The sequence below is a fragment of the Topomyia yanbarensis genome, chromosome 2, assembly GCF_030247195.1.
Source record: "Topomyia yanbarensis strain Yona2022 chromosome 2, ASM3024719v1, whole genome shotgun sequence".
Taxonomy (NCBI): Eukaryota; Metazoa; Arthropoda; class Insecta; order Diptera; family Culicidae; genus Topomyia; species Topomyia yanbarensis.
Genome location: NC_080671.1, coordinates 205,655,189 through 205,674,561, shown reverse-complemented (window position 1 = coordinate 205,674,561; position 19,373 = coordinate 205,655,189). Strand labels below are relative to the sequence as shown.

At 36.3% G+C, this 19,373-nt stretch overlaps 1 protein-coding gene across 1 annotated transcript in view; it reads right to left on the bottom strand.

The window, feature by feature from the left end:
* LOC131682769 (serine-threonine kinase receptor-associated protein) overlaps window positions 1–1,834 on the bottom strand; it is a 35,863-nt gene extending 34,029 nt beyond the window's left edge. Inside the window, exons 1-2 of the mRNA XM_058964490.1 lie at window positions 1,699–1,834; window positions 1,282–1,597 (exon numbers count right to left, since the gene is read on the bottom strand). Of these exons, the coding sequence (XP_058820473.1) occupies window positions 1,282–1,396 (115 nt within the window). The 5' untranslated portion in view covers window positions 1,397–1,597; window positions 1,699–1,834. The remainder of the gene's footprint in view (window positions 1–1,281; window positions 1,598–1,698) is intronic.
* Window positions 1,835–19,373: the final 17,539 nt, after the last annotated feature.

Here is a 19,373-nt window from a genome sequence, read left to right as displayed (position 1 = left end):
AGCGTGAAATAGTCAACTGTAAGTGTCATATATTTACTTGCAATTCGTGGCAATTTCTTTTAAATTTGAAAGAATTTTGTAAAATTTACAGGTGTCAGGTGGTATGCTTGAAAGGTTTTCCAGGCATCCTTAGGATTTTCCTGGAGGTTCGCGGAATTTCCAGAGTTCCTGAAGAATTTACTTACGAAGATCGTACGATTTTCTTGAAGTACAAAAAACATTTTTAAAATTCACTGAATCACTAAAAACTTACAATATGCGTGAAATTCTCGAAAATTTGAAAATTTTCCTACATTCAATTCTACCTAAATATCATTGAGATAGTCTGTATTTAAAAAAAACTATGCTTTTCTTGTGTTTTGCACATATTTTCTGAAGTTCTAAGCATCTTTCTGTAACTTAGCAATCTTCCAACATTTTTAGAACTTTTCTGAAACTCCAACGATATTCGCACTTTTAAGATTCTCTTCATACTTGATAGATTTCTAAGATCCTTTGTTGAAGTTTGCAGAATTACTTTGAGTTTCACAGAATTTCTCAAAAGTACGCAAAGGTTCGCTTGAAACCCAGTTTGTATAAAATTTGTCCTATTTAGTAGACGTTTACACAGTTGCATATTGAAAATTTATGGGAAAATTTTAAATATTCCAGATAAATAATACGTATGCTATTTTGATCAATTCTCAACGACGGCAAAAAGATTAAATATATATAGGTACTTGCATGATCCATGCTAACAAAATGTACTGCTTTTGTGTAGCCTAAATCACACAGTAAATTTTAAAGTACATGATTGTGTTGTGTTGAAAGGCAGGTTAGTTGGGCTATAGACATTCCACGTTTGAAACAACAAATCATGAAGCAAACTCACATATGTTTTTGAGCGCTACCGTTTTTAATTTATATTTGCTCTACAGAAAATATATCTCATGAGAAAACAAGAATGGTCAAGGTCGATATAATTCCAAATCTCTTCTTTTTCGAAATGTTTCGCACAGATCCGACCCATCGTTGAGCGAAACGTTTTTTTTCTCTCGCAGAGCTGAAACTTGTCAAGGTCTAGGTAGCACACTGCCTCAAGTAGGAAGTAGGTATGATAGACATTTAAGAAATTCTACTGTAAAAAACTATCAGCAACGAAAGGTCCTTGCGAATTTCACACAGTTTTTCCACGACTTACTCATCAAGAAGAGTGTGTAGCGACATAGCAAAAGGAAAGTATCTATCTATTGGTTCGGAAATTGCTAGTAGGAAAGTTAATGTTTTTCTCATAGCTCTTACCTTTGCAGGCCGATATTAAAAAGTATCCGCAGTCGGTCAAATCACTAAAATCCAAATGTACCACTGGTCTTGTATGGCCGGAGCAGGTTAGTGGAATTTGTTTCAGGTTTGCCATGTTGTGTCTACTGAACCTTTACCGGACTCGGTCAAACGTAAGCTACTTCGTTTTCTTTTGCACAATTATCGACCAGAAAAGCACTAAGTTTCACTAGTTTTATTTTTTTTATGATGCACTTTCAGCTAGCCAGAGAAGTTGAAAAAATGTTCACATACGGTTGAATTTTCCACTTAAATTTAATCACTAATTTTTGATAGGCTGTAAGAGATAAAATAATAGATCTACTAATTTTCCTTACTTCTTCGAAGAGGACATTAAAAACAATGTGAACAGATTGAAAAAACTAAAAGCTAACTGACACTACAGTCATGACTTTTGTTGTTGACAATAACCCGAGAAGACAGCGAATGAACTTGAATCCTTGCAAATTTAATGAGACCATGACAGGGCAACGAGTGAACGCGATGGGATATGACTACACCTTATTGTCATTTGTGACAAACGTTGAACGGAGCTGTCAACGGAGCTCACACGCAAAAATAAAACAACCCACAGAATAAGTTCTTTTAACTTAAATTTAGGTACTTTTGAGTTGTGCATCACTTTCGCACTTAATAGTGGTGTCAAAAACAAAACGAGAAAATCGACTCAGTCGAGGTCTTCCGTGTTGTAACCCTAATAAAAAATATTATACACTAACTTTAACCCATATAGTCCAACGATTCCACATATTGTTTAAATGATACCCTGAACAGGTCGTTAGGCTCTTGAATGATAAGATGTTTATTAGGGGAGGTACTTTTGAGTTGTTTGGAGTATACTCAAAGTTAGGTAAATTCAAATAAAATTTAAGTAAATTGAACTCAAGGTTGAGTTATTATTTTTACCGTAGTGAAATGGAAACCATCTTCAACACGGTTTAATTACACGCTCATTCATAACATCCAATTTTATTAAAAGTGCACGTAGTCAAAAATTGAGTTTTTCTCCTTTGCTCAGTTTTGAGTTTGGGATAAAAATGTCAAACTTGAGTACATTTTACTCAAAAGGCAAAAACGAAAAATAATCATTCCGCATTTTAATAAAACTACAAATATATTCATTGTTATTTCAAATGTCATTTACCTGATCCTCCAGGCCGTTGTCCATGCGTTTGCGATGGCAGGAAATATAATCCGAGGGTCTTTCACTACATCTACTTCATGCCGATCGGCATCTTGAAGAAATTGCAGAAACTGCAAAAACAAAACTGGAAGTTATATTTGAAAACAAGAGAATTCAATGAAACCTACCTTCTAGTTTTATGAACGATCAGCTCTTGTTTAAGTCGACGCCTGACTCTGCACTTTTTTGAGAACAAGTAGTTTTTTCACTCAGAACTTTGAAAATTTAATGATTACTCAAGAGATGAGTTAGTTCTTTTTTTGTGTTGTCCTTAGACGGCTAAGACCGATCACGGTCCATCTCGCCATGAGTTAGTTCTACTCAAATTAAAACTCATTTTTTTGACATATTGCTATGACTTTTGAAATTGAGTGCTCCGAACTCAAATTTTGAGTAGTTCTGAATGAGCGTGTAATTTTACCTTCCTGCACGCAGAGTGGCCAGACCTACTGATTTATCGGTAGTCCTACCGATTTTGGTCTTCCCTACCGATTCATAGACGACCAAGGCAAAACCAGGGCCTTGCCTCTAATGATTATTTTTTGGTCCACTTTGGATTTGCCAATAAGTAAGTCACGGTCCCTCGAAATGTCCTAAGAGAAGAGACGACAACAGCCTTCTTGCTCTTCTTAATTTTATCTACCAGACCCTGTCGTAATTCCAAAGACAATAAGCATCCATCGTTGCCAGATTCCATTTGCATGTTTTTCACAATTGCTGAAAATAATTGTACCTCAAATATCGACCCTCTGTCAAGAATTCATAATACTAGCTGCATTTAAAAATTGAATTTTACTCGCGTCTCTCTTAACAATACACGTAGTTATATCGTCATTCAGGGAATTTATTCAATTTGCATGAAATGTTCATTTGTATGAAAAGTAGCCAAAATAAATTCAGCTGCACTGTTTTCCATCCCGTTTGAAAATATTATGAACGCTCTTGACTGGCAAAACGACCAATCAGAAGCTGGTTCAATATTTAGGTTAGGACCAAACTTGTTCAGTAATTTCTTTTGACGACTTGCTCAGTAAAGTGATATTTTTAAAGAGCTGTCAGCAAATTGTTTAAAAATTTGCGGAATAGTTTTCATTTTTTTGCGATTTTCAGTAATTTTTCGAATAATTTACTGAAACCCGCAATATTTTTCACTGAATTTATCAGCTCTTCTGTTTTTTCCGTACATAAACATTATCCAGTAAAATACTGACTGGTTGTTCGGAAAAATTGTACCAACGTTACTGAACCTCGTCAAAAACTTACAAAATGGGTACAGCAAATTATCTGTCAAGTCGCCGTTTTTAGAGGAAACTGCTGACTGATCAGTGTTTTTTGACGTTTGGATAGAACGAATTGCGGAGATTTCGTTGGTCCGGTACCAAATTGTTTTACTGACTTGATTACCGAACGGTTTGCTGTTCCAAACCCCAGCAAAATTTTACTGTACCCAGTAATTTAAATTAAGTGTGTACGCGATTGTCTTCTCTTCTCTTAGGAAATGTCAAACCCATCCATGACATTTTACTGACATCAAAACACGGGCACTCATTTTTCTATTGATGTAAGGTATCTAAGGAAAAAAAAACTACTCAAAGGTATCTAAGCAAAACAAAACAACTAGTATTTTTTGGATTTACTCAAAGTCTTCCTAAAGACAGCTTTGGGACCATAGTGCATTGGCTGTTGTGAAATATGACGACCTGGCACAGTTTTTATTTCCCGATTAACAGCCAAAGTTCGCCAAGGCTAGGATGACATGTGAGTGTTACACAGCAGTAAACTGCAAAATTTAACTATCAGAATGATGCGTGTTTCGAAACCGTTAAAATTTATCTGTTGTATCTATCATTTTGTTTCGGATACCAATGTTTGTACTGTTTTCAGAACATTATGATGCAGTATTTGCCTGTTGGAAAACCAAGGAGTGCAGACTGTTATGTACTATAAGCTAAAAAGCATGGCAAGATTGTCTTTTTACCAACTGCACAAATAGATTACACAAACTAGAGGACACATCAGACTCTTTGAGACAAACATGCGCAAAATTTTGCTCTCCTGAGAACCGATTTCTACAGTGACCAACTCATCCGACTAGGCAAAGTCACGGATTATCTCACGGTAGGGACTTAGCAATACGCTGCCTTCCAGTCTGTTGTAAGCAAGCAATAGACAGTAGATCCGAAAATAAATGTGTTAAAACCTCCTAGACATTTTCATAAAATCTGGGATTCAATAACGCACTCATATTTTCGGACAATACATCACATATGAACTGCGAACCCTTCAGGTCAAAGTATTAAGAGGATGGGATATTATGATATGCGCGATCCACCAGTTGGTCATGTGACAACGGTTTCCATCCCAAATATTAAACTGTGTAAGTAGCGGTTTGTCTACTACTCGGGTTCTTATATAAATTTGCCCGACGGTCCCTTCTTTTCAGGAGGCCTAGGTGCTTCGACCAAGACTTTCGGATTTTCGTAACACAAAAAAGGTAAACAAACAAAATAATTTAATAAATTTACCGACCTTTATTCTCCTTTTCCTGCTTGAACTCCAACGGCCGTGTTCTCTGTCGTGATTTTTGCATGGTGTTTTAACGCAACTATTAGGTTCCATCGTGTGTATTCGGATCAAGCACTCGGAATTTTGGTCTCAGTTGAGAATCGTTTGTCTGCTGCTGCTGATATTGTCGCTGCTCAATCCCATGAAACTTCCGCCCGTCATAGCGCCCAAAAAACTCGTACTTAATCCACCTTCAATCACCCTTTGGCCAATAATAAATACTGCCAAACCAGCCCTTACTCGTTTCACTGCTGTGCTTTTTCTCCTGGATTCCAGAACTCAGAACCACTGTTCCTGTTAATTTTGGTAGCTTCTCAAAAACCACTATGCTGCTCTGCCCATAAAAGATGTTAGAAAATCCAACATCAACAACATCAATTAAATACAACGACATCCAGAAATAACCTCAAAAGGGCTGTTCGGAGAGACACATGCAAGATTGGATGTTACACCAAATATAAAAGTTAAGGACCAAGTACCCTGTACCGCTCGTTCCGGAAACCCATAGCCTGCCATCGGACAATTCGGCACTGTTGCGCCCGTGACCGTCATACTTATCGAAAAATACAATGTTGCGATTCACTGGAAACTGCTACAGCCCGAGCGTCAAGTCTATCACGATACAAATCTTCCCACAGCACTCCAATGTAGAAGTTCACCAGACATTAGCGGGAATGTTCAACATATATGCACGAGCTCAACGGCTAACACGATAGTTTGATTGAAAGTGTTATATTTTGAGAACATTGCTATTATGCAATCTTCCACCGAGGAAAGATTTTTTATCTTTTGCATTCGGCACAGTTCATCACCACTTCCATATTATCTCCTTTATATTGTCATATAAAGCAACACATCAATTTCAAGATGAAACCTCTTCAAAATCCATTGTTGGTATAATTATTTCGTGCAGAGGAAGAATTTGCTTTTCAGCTCCCGAGTAGGTATCCGTTTAACGATACCAGCGTTTGCGAGCGTATTTTCGTCTCCGAATTCCATCAGTTCGCAATCTGTTTCAAACGTCCAAATGAATGTGATTTATATTCTCAATAAATCCGATTCCAACGAATCACATACGTTAAAAAACATAAAATCATCGGAAGCCGCGCAAAATAGGCAACGAAGTAAATTTCTTAGGTAACTTTGTCAAATCAAATTGGATGAAGTTTTATATGTTTGATGTTGATTATACAAGAATTTCATTCAGTCCTTCGGGTCAGTGTCAGCATCGAAGAACACATTTGAGAATTTTTTTTCCTGGAAATGAATATGGACATTGTGCAGATGAGGGAGTTATCGGAGACTTAATACATTACGGGACTGTTTTCTTCTGGTAGCATTCGCTAGTGGTGTGATCAAACCTACTCACACCTTAATGTATTATTCTGACTGTTAGTTTTGTCCACCTTTCCAGGTTCAACACTTCCTTGGGGCTTGTCAAATATTCTACTTCTGCTAAATATATATTAGGCATCCACATGATGATTCTGAGCATATATTTTGCCTCTTTTATAATAGATGATCACATAAGCCGTTCGAGTTCGCCGCAGAAGCTGTGAATGTGGTACAATGTAAGTACAAACAACCGGAATAGTAGAGAATACCTTACCTAACTCGGTTATTTAAAAATTGATAAAGGTGTTCCACATGTCAAAAAAACTCCGTCTATGGAACCATCTCAAGCGTGGCAAGAAATTGGGCTCCCGTGCGGTTCACTGTGGTAGCATAATGGGGTGGAAGTGAACGAGAACTTTGCGGTGTTAATTTATCGAAAAATTTTAACCACTACCAGTGAACCAATCCGATGCAATCCTCTCGGGCAAACCACTTGAGAAACCGCTTATAGGTAACGTTTAGAATCAGGTGCTCTGAATAAAAATGCCTGCATCTGAAACCAGTAACAATTTATGACTCACAAACATTGCGATCAAAGATAGAATTTAATAAATATACTTACACGTCTAACCACTTTAGAAAATGATGCACGGATACCAAACTTTGTTTATATTTATTTATCCGTATCCAGGCCTGCGTTGATGATATTCGTTTTCTCAGAACACTCAAAAGAAACATCAAACTGTGGCGCCACTAAGCGGTCATGCAGTCAAATTTGAAGGGACCGAAGTAACTCATTCTAAAAGTGTAAAATGAGCCACATATTTTCTATAACTTGTTCGTATGATTCACGTCTTTTGTCTTTGGCAAAACTACCGATATTTTGTTATCCCTACCGAAAACTACCGATTTTTATTGATTTTGGACACATTCTACTTAAAATTTCTTTTTTTGGGTTGGATTTGGTCTGAGATCTGTGTTTCAGTATTTTACAATAGACCTTTCTCGTCCGACCTTTTTTTCTTATTTTTATTCAAAAGACTACACATTTTTAAGAATATTTTCGCTGAAATGAGACTTTTTAGAGCTATCGTGATTTTTTAATGATTTTTTTAAATTTGAAAAATGCAAGAATGTTGAGTATTTTTTTTACCTTTGCAAGAATGGTGGTACTCAAAATATGTGTTTGGGCAGCACTGTTTTGTATATTTTTGCTTGGCTTCCTGGCAACGCGGCAAATGAAGTGGTGAGTAGCGGTACAAAGTTCATTGGTTATGTAAACAAACTAAAGTGAACCTCTCGGTGGAGAACGTTGCATGGTAATGTTTAACCTCACTTTTTTGACAATTCAAAGAGATTGTTTACATGATCTTGGAATTTTTGTTGATTCGATCATAGTATGAGAAACTTGGTTTGGTTCGCTGCCAAATGTTAACACTTTCCCAACAAGGTCGCTCAGCTGTATTTTTTAATTGACGTCGGCATCATACATTGTTCCGTTAAATTTAACATTTTTACTTTTCTTGTACATGATTCATTGAAGAAGCAAGGAATTTCTAGCCAAACATTTGAAAAAGGCCTACTGCCAAATGCAAACAAAGCGAATTTTGATGTTTTCTATTAAAATCCTGGTACAGAACCTGTGGATAGATGTTTTCTTTTTCTTTTTTCTGTTTATTTTATCTCTTGTCTTGCATAGCCACTCTTTCTTCCTCACATATTTTAAATGGACTGGCTATATTTGACAGTTACCCCTGACTGCATTTGACGGTTCCCTTTGGCTGCATTTGACAGCTCCCTCTGGCTACAATTGACATTAAGTTTTTTCGTATCCATACGTTCCGTCCCAGTTAAAAACTATCTATCTGGCCATGGACATAAACATAACGCAACAATGGATTATGAAGAATTTTGATAATGATTTTATAACAAATTATAAAAGGGCCCGGCTGATATAAAAGTCCTAACTAGCAATACGCATATTATAAAATGATTATAAAGGATTATTGTAACTGATTCCAAAAGGATTATAAAGGCAGAGAAAAACGTACTCAATGAATTAAGGGGTGTGTCTGATGTAAACAATATGCGCAATCAAACTAAATAAAACGGTATTCAATTTTTAAATAGAATTATAATGAATTCAACCAAAACTTCTTTTGCCTGTTTCTCATTTTCAAATGTTTGGGTAGAATTTAGATTATTTTTTTATCGTTGTTGCGATCAATTTCGTTTGGTTTGTTTTGTTCACAATGTTAGTCGCAGAGCATTTTGGTGATCTATGGCAATTGATGACCTTTACACCCCATACTAGGTCCGCTCCTGTTGCAGCTGTTTCGCCCTGTCCGGCACCGAGTCAACCGATGGTCCAACCTTCGCCGCACTCGTCTGTCGCTATGTCAATGGCAGGGACTTGGATTAAAGGCCAAAATTTCAGCTACGGTTGGTGGTGTTGCTGCAATCGGTTTGCCTTCGGCCACGTTGGACATTCGGCTAACGGGAATATTCAGCGATTCCGATTCGAATGAAGCAGCGCCAGTAGCAGACTGCTTCGGTTCAGCAATACGCCCCGGTATCGGACGAAACTAACACTCTGACAGGACGAAGGTTTCAATGAGGGGCTCAGGAACAAGTAGCAGAGTCCTTGCACTTCCTGCTTGTCGAGTGAACAATTCCGACGAAACCACTGCCGCTCTCGCCAAGTTTGATCACCGTAATAAGTGCGACGTATAGTGCCAGGATTAGTCGAGAACAGTGCCAGGACTGACTTGCCAAGAGCTACAAGATTAAATAGCAGGGCGTTTTTAAAGTGACCATAGTATAACGTAGAGGCTTTAGCCAGATGATTTATTCAGCAGAATAAGATAGCAAAATTACCCAAAACATAAGACCTGGCTGCCGAAGTGAATCCACACACATCATCACCTACAGAGGCAAGCAATATTGGAACGCAGCGAAATTCCTCACAATGAATTGATCTCGTTAGGTGAAATTCCAGGAAGTACAATATTCATAGCATAATTTAGTCGACCGAAATTGTAGTCCTCAGTCGAGAGAGAGAGACTGATAGCGTAGCAGCAGCTAGGAATTTTCTTTCGAAAGCTAGTGGTCCTTAAATCAAGCTCCTGTTCATAAATGGGAATATAAAGTAGGCAATTTTCCAGACGCCATTTTCTCAGCATGAGCATATTGTATTTGTATATTTGTATATATATATATATATATATATATATATATATATATATATATATATATATATATATATATATATATATATATATATATATATATATATATATATATATATATATATATATATATATATATATATATATATATATATATATATATATATATATATATATATATATATATATATATATATATATATATATATATATATATATATATATATATATATATATATATATATATATATATATATATATATATATATATATATATATATATATATATATATATATATATATATATATATAAGTCAAAGTTTGTATGTATATGATTTATAGACTCCCAAACGGCTTAACCGATTTCCGTAAAAATTTGCATACAGTAGGTATTTGGTATGGGGCGTGTTTGTGTGCCACTGATTGGGAATTATGTGCCCGCCAGATGGCGCTTCGGGACAAATTGTGTTTTCCTCATATTTCGTTGAAAGTCGCAGCAACGCGCGATGGGTATTGGCTAGTTGTATATAATGCCTTATGAAACGTTGACGTCGAAATACTCAATTTTAGGTATTTTTCGTCTGCGTGCAGAGAGAATATAGGGAGAGAGACGAATTGACTAATTCATATGCAGTTGTGTTAAGCGGACCCTACATGAGCAGAAATATTAACAATAAATCATATATTGACCAATATATTGATGGTGTATGGTCATTATAGCGGCCCTTACACGTTCAATATTTTTGACAATACTAGAGAATATTGACAAAAATATTGTACCTGTAATGGAAAAAAAGTTATATTGACGATGTGGATTTCAAAGGGGCCATGCATAAATGACGTAGCATTTTGGGGGGTAGGGAGGGTATACTAAATTTGTGACGAAGTGTGACGAGGGGGAGGGTAGGGTCAAAAGTTGTGCGACGTAGCATTAAATTTAAAACCCATTGTTTAGAGAAAATAATTTAATGATCCTCCATTCCCAAGAGAAATGAGTTTAAATTCAAATAAGTTACTTTTGACGCGGTTTTTCATGAGATAAATTTTACGATTCGCGGAATTACAAGTTCACAAAAATACGAAAAGATTTTGTATGCGGATTTAACTTGCTACATTACTTAGTTAATGTTGCTAACTAGTAGACTTAGTTTGGAAGCTGAATTAAGATTTCACTTCGGATTCAACCAAACAAAATTTAGTAATTTAGATGAACGTATGCTTCTAAGAATCATTGGTAGCTGCAGGATTGTGAACTGAGAGAACTTCTCTTTATGCTCCCCTTGACATATAAAATTCAAAACAAAACTATCAACACAATATTTGTGATGAAATGGGCTTATTTTGCACGCATTTTGCTGTTATAATGAAAATGTTGATAAAAGTCGTCAAACATTTTGAAAGGACATGTATTTAAAATAATTGAAAAACATGTAATTTTTTTTCATCACCCGGGTGCTTTGCATGGGACGAGGGGGAGGGGGTAGGTAAATGCTACGTTATTTACGAGGGGGAGGTTAGAATTTTGTGACCAAATGCTACGAGGGGGGAGGGAGGGGTCAAAAATCTCCGAAAAAAAGCTACGTCATTTGTGTACGGCCCCAAATGGGATTGAAATATTGTAAAGCGGACTCTACACGTGCAGAAATATTGACAATAAATCAATTATTGATCAATATATTGATCGTGTAAAGACGCTTTAAAAATATTGATTCTGTAGAATTCAAATGGGATTGACGGATTGAAGTAGTCTTGTCAATATTTTTATTGACGATATTCTTGTCTCGTGTAGGGACCTCTTAACAATATCGTCAATACTCGTATTGACAAAAACATTGAAAGTGTAAAGCGGACCCTACACGTGCAGAAATATTGTCAATAAATCGATTATTGATCAATATATTGATCGTGTAAGGGTGTCTTGAAAATATTGATCATGTAGAAATCAAATGGGATTGACGTATTGAAGCAGTCTTGACAATATTTTTATTGACAATATTCTTGTCCCGTGTAGGGACCCTACACGGGACAAGAATATTGTCGATAAAAATATTGTCAAGACTGCTTCAATACGTCAATCCCATTTGATTTCTACATGATCAATATTTTCAAGATACCCTTACACGATCAATATATTGATCAATAATCGATTTATTGACAATATTTCTGCACGTGTAGGGTCCGCTTAAGGGCTGCTTATAGCGGTCCTTACGCGTTCAATATTTTTGTCAATACTAGAGAGTATTGACAAAAGTATTGTACGTGTAATGGAAAAAGTGGTATTGACGATGTGGATTTCATTCTGACATATTGTAAAGCGGACCCACACGTGTAGAAATATTGTCAATAAATTGAATATTGATCAATATATTGATCATGTAAGGGTATCTTTAAAATATTGATCATGTGGAAATCAAATGGGATTGACGTATAGCTGACCCTACACGTGCAGAAATATTGTCAATGAATCGATTATTGATCAATATATTGATCGTGTAAGGATGTCTTGAAAATATTGATCATGTAGAAATCAAATGGGATTGATGTATAGCGGACCCTACACGGGACAAGAATATTGTCAATAAAAATATTGTCAAGACTGCTTCAATACGTCAATCCCATTTGATTTCTACATGATCAATATTTTCAAGATACCCTTACACGATCAATATATTGATCAATAATCGATTTATTGACAATATTTCTGCACGTGTAGGGTCCGCTTATTGAAGCAGTCTTGACAATATTTTTATTGACAATATTCTTGCCCCGTGTAGGGCCCGCTTATTGAAGTAGTCTTGACAATATTTTTATTGACAATATTCTCGTCCCGTGTAGGGTCCGCTTAACAATATCGTCAATACTGGTATTGACAAAAATATTGAACGTGTAAGGGCCGCTTATGAAAATATTGATTCTGTAGAAATCAAATGGGATTGAAGTATTGAAGCAGTCTATTTTAATTGACAATATTCTTGTTTCGTGTAGGGTCCGCTTTAATGCGAGATTGAGGTTAAATGGGGTGGAATTTTCGCCAAATGAGGTTAAATCAGATGGCGATTTGAAAACATCGCGTTATATGCATGTTGTCTATACACATTGCAGTTGGTGTCCTAGACGTCAAATAAGTCAATAGTGTGAAACCAAACATATTTTATTAAGCAGACCAATCGTGCAATGTAAATAAACATTACTCATGTCACTGGGTTATATTATTAAAAAAGGGAACAAATATTTCTTTGTATTAAAACAATAAATAAATTTTATTGAATTCAATAAATAAATCAAATATTGGCGGTAATTGAGTCATTAAATGAGAAAAAAATCTTTACATCGATAAAGCTGATTTTCGTGATTACAACAATGTTTTTTTCCAACTCAGGAAACGTGAAAATAAAATTTAAATTTAAAACAAAGAAATATGTTGACAGTCTTGATTTGACACTATCAGAGGCATTTGACATATCGAATTTCACGATAAATGATGCCCTGTCAGAATAAATGAATACATGTTTTCCCGGTTTTACCGCGGGGGGCTATTTTTATTTGATGGCCATGCATAAATGACGTAGCATTTTGGGTGGTAGGGGGTATACTAAATTTGTGACGAAGTGAGACGAGGGGGAGGGTAGGGTCAGAAGTTACGCGACGTACCATTAAAATTTTTTTACGGGAATTAAAACCCATTGATCAGAAAAAACTATTTAATGTTCCTCCATTCCCAAGAGAAATAAATTTAAATTCACACAAGTTACTTTTCATGAAATTTTTAATGTGGTAAGTTTGCGTGTATGCGGATTTAACTTGCTACATTAGTTAGCTAATCTTGCTAACTAGTAGACTTAGTTTGATAGCTGTATTTTGTTTTCTCTACGGATTCATCCAAACAAAATTTATTAATTTTGTTGAATGTATGCTTCTTAGAATCATGGGCAGCTGCAGCATCGTGAACTGAGAGATCTTTTGTTCATGTTCCATGACATATAAAATTCAAAACAAAATTATTAACGCGATATTTGTCATGAAATGGGTTTATTTTGCTCGCAATTAGCTATTAAAATGAAAATGTAGATAAAAGCCATCAAACGTTTTGTAAATACATGTATTTAAAAGAATTGTAAAACATATTTAATTTTTTTTCATCCACCGGTCGCGTTAGAAAGGTGGGGGGGGGGGTCAGAAATGCTACGTTATTTACAAGGGGGAGGTTAGAGTTTTGTGACAAAATGCTACGAGGGGGAGGGACGGGTCGAAAAACGCCGAAAAAAGCTACGTCATTTGTGTACGGCCCCTTGACATAAACACCATCCAACGCACACGGGAAAATAAAACAACCCGCAGAATAAGTCCTTTTAACTTAAATTTAGGTAGTTTCGAGTTTTGCGTCGCTTTCGCACTTATTAGTGTTGTCAAAAACAAAGAGAGAGATTCGACTCAGTCCGGGTCTTCCATGGAATAAGGTACTTTTGAGTTGTTTGAAGTATACTCAAAATTAGGTAGATTCAACTTAAATTTAAGTATATTTAACTCAAGGTTGAGTATAAAAAACCTTTCAATGAGTTGTGATTTTTGCCGTGGTTAAAGGGAAGCTACCTTGAACATGGTTTACCTAATTTTACCTTATTCCACGAGACCCCGAGATTGAATCAAAAGAGTTCAACTTTTGATAGTTTTTTGTATCCGTGCATATAATTTTTTTCATGTTGGGTGTTGTCTTCCCGAGCAAATACTCATGGGTTCAAACACCACATAGCCCCTTGAAAAGACCTTAAACATGGTCCATGCCAAAATTCACAACCATCAAAACACCATAAAATGGTCTCAGTAACCCATAAATTCACCAACATATGGTGTTTTATATGGGATCTACCGGACCATGGTGATGGTGTTTTCATGGGTTGAACCCATTTCAAACACCCATGACAAACCCCATGAGCATGGGGGTATTATGGGCTTTTCGTTTGCTTGGGTTGATAGGCCAGACGTAAGCAACCGCAGTTTTCCTATGTATGGTTGTCTATGTTTACATAAAATTTATTTTAAACAACAAAAAATCGTTTTTGCGTATTACTTTTTTTTAAATAATGTTGTATTATGTATATTGGTCCTGAAATTTATCGAATGGAATGGAAAACTATATATAGCTTAATGACCCAATTAATGTACTTCATGGTACTTAAAGTAACTAATTAAGTGCAATTTTTGGCACTCGTATTGAAGATTTAGTGTTTTCCCCGCGGCAGTGCATGTCATTTACTCTGAATTTAGCATGTTCCCAGATATTTTGTCAAATATCGCTGTATCTTTACAAAATATAAGATAATTGTCAACTGTTTAACAAAACCGGAACATATATTTCTATGATTATTGCGCGCTTCAACAATTTCAAGTTTAGACTTTTCGGCCACATTTCCTGAAGCTATGATAGAATTCAATATTTTCATTCTATGTCATTCATTTGTATTCGGGTTTCAGCATTGGCTATGATGAAAGAGGAAACTAGCATAGAATAGATGTCATGGATCGCTAGAGGAATTGACCATTGTATGGAACGCCCTAACCTTACAAATTTGACAAGTGCTGGTCCTTTTGTTTACAGTTTGGACTTTGAATTCCATTGAAATAAGCTTAGTGCTAATAATTAATTACCAAGAAATTTAACCGCAAAACTACTTACCAATTCAAAGAACACTAGAAGTAATTGATAAACAAATAATTAGTTCACTTATTACATCTTTCATATACATATTCGCACAGTAGGGAATAGCACAATTTAATTGTAAGGCGCTCTAGAGAACATTTATACTTCTAAAAACATGATTCCCAATATATTTTAAATGCTTCATTTTGAGAATACGAATAATCTCTAAGTTCAAAATGTAATCAACAGGACCACCACCTGTCACATTTAATGCATGACGTCACTGTGCAGTGACCATTCTGTCAAAAAATGCGGACGAACGTGGTCAGGCGATTTAAAAAGTTTGACGTTTGACTCAACTCGCCTGTGCTAATTGCCCCTAGGAACAAATGCAATTTGCGAATGCGATTTAAAGGCAATTTCAATACTTAGACAAATTTTCTGGCGGCTGAAATGGACTTGGTTGTTTTTTGCGTTTTTCAAACATGGCGGTTCATGTTTGGCTTAAGTTTAAAATTGTTTTTTTTTTAAACAATTGGCGTGTTCCCGCTTGTATTTTGTTTGTTTAGTGCACTTAATTTAGCCAACGAATGCGGAAAATTGTGGAATCGTGTGTAAGTATAGTGGAACAAGATCTCTGAGTCTAAATGAAAGTCAGATTGTGGTATGTTTTGGTGTGCAATACGAATTCCACCATCGTGGTGATTACCTAGTGTACCGATAAATTTATGTGAGTAGATAGTGAATCCGAAAATAATTATTATTTTTAATTTTCATATCCGGCAATTAAGGGCGATTAAATGGCGCGTTCCCTGGGCGATTTAGGGGCGATTTAAGGGCGGGTAGAGCGGCAAAAAAATGACGGCGGCAAATCACCCAAATGTTACATATAAAATAGCCCCCTAATTGCCAGCAAATTGCTGGCAAATTGTAGGGCAATTAGCGCATCCGAGTTGGCAAATAGCCCCCCGCTAGCCAGCAACTTGCCCTTTTTGACTGGGCAATAGAGCGTACAGTATAGAGTACACTAAAAAAAATTAAACGTTATGCCTATTGCCTATTGATGTTACACATAGATTTTTGCAATTAGCGGAGGCAGATAGACACTATTTGCTGGCAAATAAACCTAATGTGTGTATTTATAAGACTTAATAATCTTACATTTCATAAATATAAGGCACATAAAATCCGATTCTATAACAATACGCACATATAACTTATGTGTGCGCATACATAGTTTATAAAGTTGACACATAGAAGGTATGTGTGCGCGTAATAACACCCAGTGAGCAAATTTTCTGGCAGAGACCGCTCTGCTAGATTTATGTAAGTCTTGGTTTGGCAGCCCTGTCAGATTTCTGCACGTATCCTGTCGGGTTAGTTGAGCTAAGGCGAACTCGGTTTCGCTCCCGTTTTCTGGCAAATTTTGACAAGAACCGAGCTAAACCCTGGCATAATTCGGACATAAACTGTGCAAAGATCCTGGCAATTCCTACCTGGTAGAATTTAGCACGAATCGAGCAAAACATCTGACAAAGATGTGGCAGGAAGCGTGCAGAGATCTTGGTCGTACTTTTCTGTCTGGATTCTGGATAAAAGTGAGTAGCATCGGTTGGTTTAACCGCTTCTGTCAGAAACGGTTGCTGCATTTGAGCGAATTCGTTGCCAGAATTCTCGCACAAATCGCGCAAAATGCTCGCAGAAACTCTGCCAGCATCAATTTCGCTTTGCTCAACTTTTGCTAACTTTCTGCTTGCCACGCTGACCTGGCATTAGCATTTCTTCTTCATATGGATTTTAAGTGGTTTGAAGCAAATAGAATTAACGTTTGGATTTTTTCAGTGTAGGGCGCTCGGAGAAGATTTCTTGGAGGGATATCCTCAAGAAATCTGTCTCGTTGTTTGATCGTCCATTCGGTGGTTTGTGGTTGAGGACAGGGTGGCCAGATAGAATTCCTCAATATCGGTAAACTCACTAAAAGTTTATCGGTAGGCCGTGTTTTTGTCCCAAAACATAGTACGGTACCACGGCACGGACACCGAATTGCAGAATACTGAAAACACAGATTTTAGACCAAATCCAACTCAAAAATGAATGATGATATAGGCTGTGCCCAAAATCAATAAAAATCGGTAATTTTCGGTAGGAATAAGAAAATAGTAGTTTCCTCCTGGTCATCTGTGAATCAGTAGGGAAGCTTAAAATCGGTAGGACTACCGTTAAATCGGTAGGTCTGGCCAACTTGGTTGAGGGATTATACGTTGAGAGGTTTCGCATTGTAATCCATCCCATTTCGTATTGCGTAACTCAACAAGCTACCGTCAATTTTATCTCGACCAGACTTTTACTGTAGGAACTCAAAACAACACATGACAGTTTTGACGAAAAATTCTGTAGCTCGTACTGTGCATGCAATGCAAATGTTCGTTTGACAGTACGAGTTACCAATGTTTGCGTCAACTCTCTATAGAGATAATTATAATAATCTCTTGTCAAATCTAATAATAGAGTGTCATGTCAGTGACAACCCGTCCGGATCTGTTAATCGTGTCGTGTAGAGTGCTCTATTATTAAGCACAAGACATTTTGAATATACACGCAAAAATAAAACAACCCAAAGAATAAGTTCTTTTAACATACTTTTGTGCGTCCGCTTTCGCACTTCTTAGCGTTGTCAAAAACAAAACGAGATATTCGACACAGCCGAGGTCTTCCGTGCAGTAAGGTACTTTTGAGTTGTGTAGGGTATACTCAAAATTAGGTAAATTCAACTTAAATTTAAGTAAATTGAACTCAAGGTTGAGTATAAAAAACTTATCAATGAGTTGCGATTTTTGCCGTAGTTAAATGGAAACTACCTTCAACATGGTTTACCCCCAGTCAAAAAGGGCAAGTTGCTGGCTAACGGGGAGCAATTTGCCAACTCGGATGCGCTAATTGCCCTTCAATTTGCAATTGGCAATTAGGGGGCTATTTTAAATGCAACATTTGGGCGATTTTCCGCCGTCATTTTTTTGCCGCTCTATCCGCCCTTAAGTCGCCCCCAAATCGTCCAAGGAACGCGCCATTTAATCGCCCTTAATTGCCTAATATGAAAATTACATATAATACTTATTTTCGGGTCCATTATCTACTCACATAAACTTATCAGTACACTAGGTAATTACCACCAAACTATAGGAAGAATCAATGGTGAAATTGTGGTATTGCACACTAAAACTTACCACAAGCTGAGAAGCGTGAATTTCATAGTGCAAAATAGAGAATCAATATTTTTGAAATAACTCTTCGTCCAATCAAACCATTGTAATTTTATTATAATTGTACAAACAGTATAATGTATAATCAGTACAAACTAGCTATATACGCGATAGTTTATTTATTGCTTCATTGAAGATCTGTTCTTGCTCACGGGAGAAAAACCATTTCTTTAGCATATGTAAATATCAATTCGATTGTATATTTGCAATCCAAATTTCATTTATTTTAATTTATGCGTATCAACGAAAAGTTTTTCCCTCGCACATTGGTTATGTTTTTTTTAATTTTATACAAAGAATTACTGCACTCTTCCGGGTGACCTATCAACCACAGAAATATAACTTATTTCAACAAACGACAACGATGAAGTAATAAACAGTATGTGTGTATCAAGTATAATCACACAACATGGTCTCCTAAAATTGATTGATTGAGTCCGTCACACGCCATTTGTCAACCGAAACTCATTATTGCCAACTTTTATACTTGTCTAAACGTGTCGCGGAGCGTACGGCAGGTTCGCTAGTGCAATGTTGGTCCAAGCGCTCCGTGGCGACAAGCGACTGTTTCGCTCGCGCGCTGTTTTTCGCATACCGGGTAACACAAAAAATCAAATATTTTAAAAACCTCATGCTTGCTCAAAAAAAATTTTCTTGGGATTGAAAGCTGATAATATATGCAACATTTTTCAACTTAAATGGTATGAATATCGCGCGAAGAAACCATTTAAAACAGCATTTTTTTGAAAAATTGTTTAAAAAAAAGTAGAAATAGTTAACATTTGTTAAAACTTTTTTCGACATTTTCTAGACTAAACATTTGTTAAACTACCAGTGAAGTTTGATGAAATTCGAAATTAAGCTTTAGCTGTAAAAAATATTAT